Source organism: Bos grunniens, chromosome 18, assembly GCF_055505025.1.
Source record: "Bos grunniens cultivar Pamir isolate PY7600 chromosome 18, Bosgru_T2T1.0, whole genome shotgun sequence".
Classification (NCBI taxonomy): domain Eukaryota; kingdom Metazoa; phylum Chordata; class Mammalia; order Artiodactyla; family Bovidae; genus Bos; species Bos grunniens.
Genome location: NC_141182.1, coordinates 63,782,591 through 63,786,419, shown reverse-complemented (window position 1 = coordinate 63,786,419; position 3,829 = coordinate 63,782,591). Strand labels below are relative to the sequence as shown.

The 3,829-nt window shown below is 41.3% G+C and overlaps 1 protein-coding gene across 1 annotated transcript; it reads right to left on the bottom strand.

Moving 5' to 3' along the window:
- Nucleotides 1–1,528: 1,528 nt before the first annotated feature.
- Nucleotides 1,529–2,437, bottom strand: LOC147354723 (vomeronasal type-1 receptor 4-like). The gene has a single exon (XM_086355159.1). The coding sequence runs from the start codon at nt 2,435–2,437 to the stop codon at nt 1,529–1,531; it is 909 nt and encodes a 302-aa protein (XP_086211285.1).
- Nucleotides 2,438–3,829: the final 1,392 nt, after the last annotated feature.

Genomic DNA, 3,829 nt, shown 5'->3' with positions numbered 1-3,829 from the left:
ACCCTCCTCCAGGGGATCTTCCTGACCCAGGGATTGACCCACGTCTCCTGCACTGGCAGGTGGGTTCTTTACCTATAGCACCACCCGGGAAGCCCAGCATGTGTGAGAGTCAAACACTACAAAAAAAAAACCAAGAACATGGCATCTGGTCCCATCACTTCATGGCAAATAGAAGGGGGAAAGTGAAAACAGTGACAGATTTTATTTTCTTGGGCTCCAGAATCACTGTGGATGGTGACTGCAGCCATGAAATGAAAAGACTGGATGAAAAGCTATGATAAATCTAGACAGTATATTAAAAAGCAGAGACATCACTTGGTTGACAATGGTTCAGACTGTCAAAGCTATGGTTTTACCAGTAGTCACGTATGGGTGTGAGAGCTACGCCAAAAAGAAGGCTGAGCGATGAAGAATTGATGCTTTTGAACTGTGGTGTTGGGAATTGAGAGTGCCTTGAACTGCAAGGGATCTAATTAGTCAATCCTAAAGGAAATCAACCCTGAGTATTCATTAGGAGGATTGATACTGAAGCTGAAACTCCAATACTTTGGCACCTGATGCAAGGAGCCGACTCATTGGTAAAGACCTTGATGCTGGGAATGACTGAAGGCAAAAGGAGAAGTGAGTGACAGAGGATGCAACGGTTTAATAGCATCACACTCAGTGGACTTGAATTTTGAGCAAACTCCAGGAGATGGTGAAGGACAGGGGAGCCTGGTGTGTTGCAGTCCATGGGGTCGCAAAGAGTTGGATACAACTTAATGACTGAAGAACAACAACAAGAGAGTCAACCTTCAAACTTCTCATCACAGGGACATCCCTGGTGGTTAAGACTTGGATCTTCCACTGCAGGGGGTGCTGATTTGATCCTTGGTTTTGGAACTAAGATCCCATGTGCCCCACAGCTAAATAATAAAACAACTAACTAAATAAAATCAATAAACATGGCAAAGTTCATATCACAAGAAAGAAAGTCGTATCATCTGTGAAGGTGCGGGGATCGTACTAGACTTATGATGATCATTCTGAAACATAAATAAATGCCCATTCTTTGTGTTGTCTATCTGAACTAATGCAAGGTTATGTGTGAATCGTACCTCAAAAAAATGGATACTGAGTGCTTACAGAATAATTACGGTATTTAAAAGTGACTACTAGATTTGTGGATATGGCAATTCATAATAATAATGTTATATATGTAACCCTTTAATAGTTACAAAATAATGATATACATATTATTTTTAGGTCTTGTGACATATACAGGTCCACCCAAATTGCAATATGTAATGATTAATTATGGAACTTGCTTATTTTTGGATGAACAATGTTGATTGCTTGTCTCTTTTTCATGAATGTTAATTAGGAGAGGGGTCTAAGTCTGTTTTTAAACTATGTATCCTAAGTATCAAAAACATTTGCCTTTTATATAAGTGCTCAAATAATAAATATTCATTGAACAAAATAAAACATTATAATTAAAAAAAATGACTACTAGATATTTAGCACTTTACCCATACATTCTAACAAGTCAAGAGCAGAACCTAGGAGTTCTAGGATCTCTAAGAAGCAGCAAGAAAGGGGAAATGGTGGGAAAACAGGAACCCAGTACATTAGAGGTCTGTATCAACCATAGACGAATATCAAAGAAGGCTGCAATATAAAAAAACAGAACAGAATTTAGGAAGTAGAAGGTGATGAAGGTGACCACCAGCATCAGGATGGTGTGGGCGGCTCTGGTCTCCGGGGGGCATCTGTGGTGCCCAGTGGGGGTGTGAATATACTGTACCCTCTGGCGGTGTCTAAGCAGGAGAAGCACCATGGAGCCACTGGACCAGACCATGAGGCCAATAAACATGGCATCAGAGATGGACCACAAATAACTCATACCTATTTCAGTAGGTGAGGATGAACAGAACCACGTGCCTTTGGTATCAGTATAGCTGTGCATGTTCTGTGGACCAGTGAGTTTGAGAGGAACACGGATGTACATCAAGAAACTGAGCATCCAGCAGGTGCAGCAGGAAGGACCAATGACCTTGGGGGCCCTTCCTCTGAGCATCACCCACTCTGCTCTCCTGGGGGTGAGAGTGAAAGACTGATAGGTGCTCAGGATGCAGGTGGAGCACAGGGTGGTGCTGTGAGCCACTCTCCGTAAGTAATACACAAACTTACACCCAAGACTGGACAGGGGATTCCTCGGAATAAAAGCTGCCATTGTGTGGGGAATGCCAGGGGACAGAAGAACCAAGAGATTGGCAACCGCCATGTGGGTATGAATCATGTCTGTGGGTCTCTGGCTTTGGCCAATCAAGACTGGAGAGATGCTGTGGAAGAAAAGGATGACATTGACCAGGGACCCTATCACCATCTGTATAAGATACGTGATTTGGAGAGCAGCCTCACTTGTGGTTCTCAGGGCATCTTTGTGAAAAAACATGGAGAGGATGTCAAGAGTGTCCTGGAGCAGAAAGAAGGCTATGGTGGTGGTGGTGACATCAGCTGTCTTCTTAGAGACCTAGTACTGCACAAGGATTTCCATATTTTATTTTTCCTGGAAAAAAAAAAAAAAAGAGTCTCACAGTCTAGAGAATTACTTTACCAGGATAAAATAATCCAGACACCAGTTAAAGCATTCACCACTATTTATTTGGTTTTGCTTTGTATTTACTTTTACATCCTGATGTTCACTCTCCATGCAGGGTCTACAAAGTGATGGTTATATCTATTTTGTTCAACAGCATTGTTGATTTAGTTCACCCATTTTTGTCATTATTCACAGAAATAGAAAAAAAAATCCCCAAATTGTATGCAACCATAAAATACTCCCAAATACTCTAAACATCTTGTGAGAGAAGAACAAAACATCGAGCTTCCTCATTTCAAAATATATGTCAAATCTATGGTAACAGAAACAGTATGGTATAGGCATAAAAACAGATCAGTGGGACAGAATAGAGAGCGCAGAACTAAATGTATGCTCCTTTGGCTAATCAGTCACAAAGGCACTAAGGATACATAATTGTAAAAGGATAGTTTCTTTAATAAATGATGTTTGGAAAATTGGAAATCCACATCTAAAGATACCTTAAAATTCTGACCAGAAGAAAAAAATTGTGACTATGTATATCATAGATTTTAATTAGCACACTGTGATCAACTGCAATACATGCAAACAGTGAATCATTATTTTGTACCCATAAAACTGACATAACGTTATGTCAATTATATCTCACTTTCAAACACTGAAAAAGACTGGGCGCTATTTTACATCACACACAGAAATGATCTGAACTGGATTAAGATTTGGATGTAAGATGTGAAACCATGAAATTCCCAGAGGAAAGAAGTAAGCTCCCTGACATTAGTCTTGGTCATAATGGTTTGGATTTGACAACAAAAGCAAAGGTAAGTGAGTGGTGCAGCACGTAAGAGCCTCCTCAGAGCAAAGGAAATCATGAAAATGCAGCTATACAATAGGAGACAATAGTAGCAAACCACACACCCAGTAATGAGTGAATATCCAATTTGGGCAGATCCCCAAATAATCCAGTTTGAAACAGGCAGAGGAGGGTCAAAGGCTCAGAGTTTACACCCGGTAGTCACTTAATGGCTCACCAGCAAGGAATTCGCCTGCAATGCAGGAGCTGAGGAGACGCAGTTTCAAGCCCTGGTGCAGGAAGACCCCCTGGAGGAGGAAAGGGCCACACACTCCAGTACTCTTGCCTGGAAAAAATTCCATGGACAGAGGAGCCCTGTGAGATCATTTGTGACATGGCCTTAAGAGTGCTCCTTGGAACTTCCTTGGTGATCTAGTGGTTAAGAATCTGCC

Bases quoted from the DNA above. Each gene is read 5' to 3' on its own strand.
- LOC147354723 (XM_086355159.1), bottom strand. From the start codon at position 2,437: ATGTTTTTTCACAAAGATGCCCTGAGAACCACAAGTGAGGCTGCTCTC.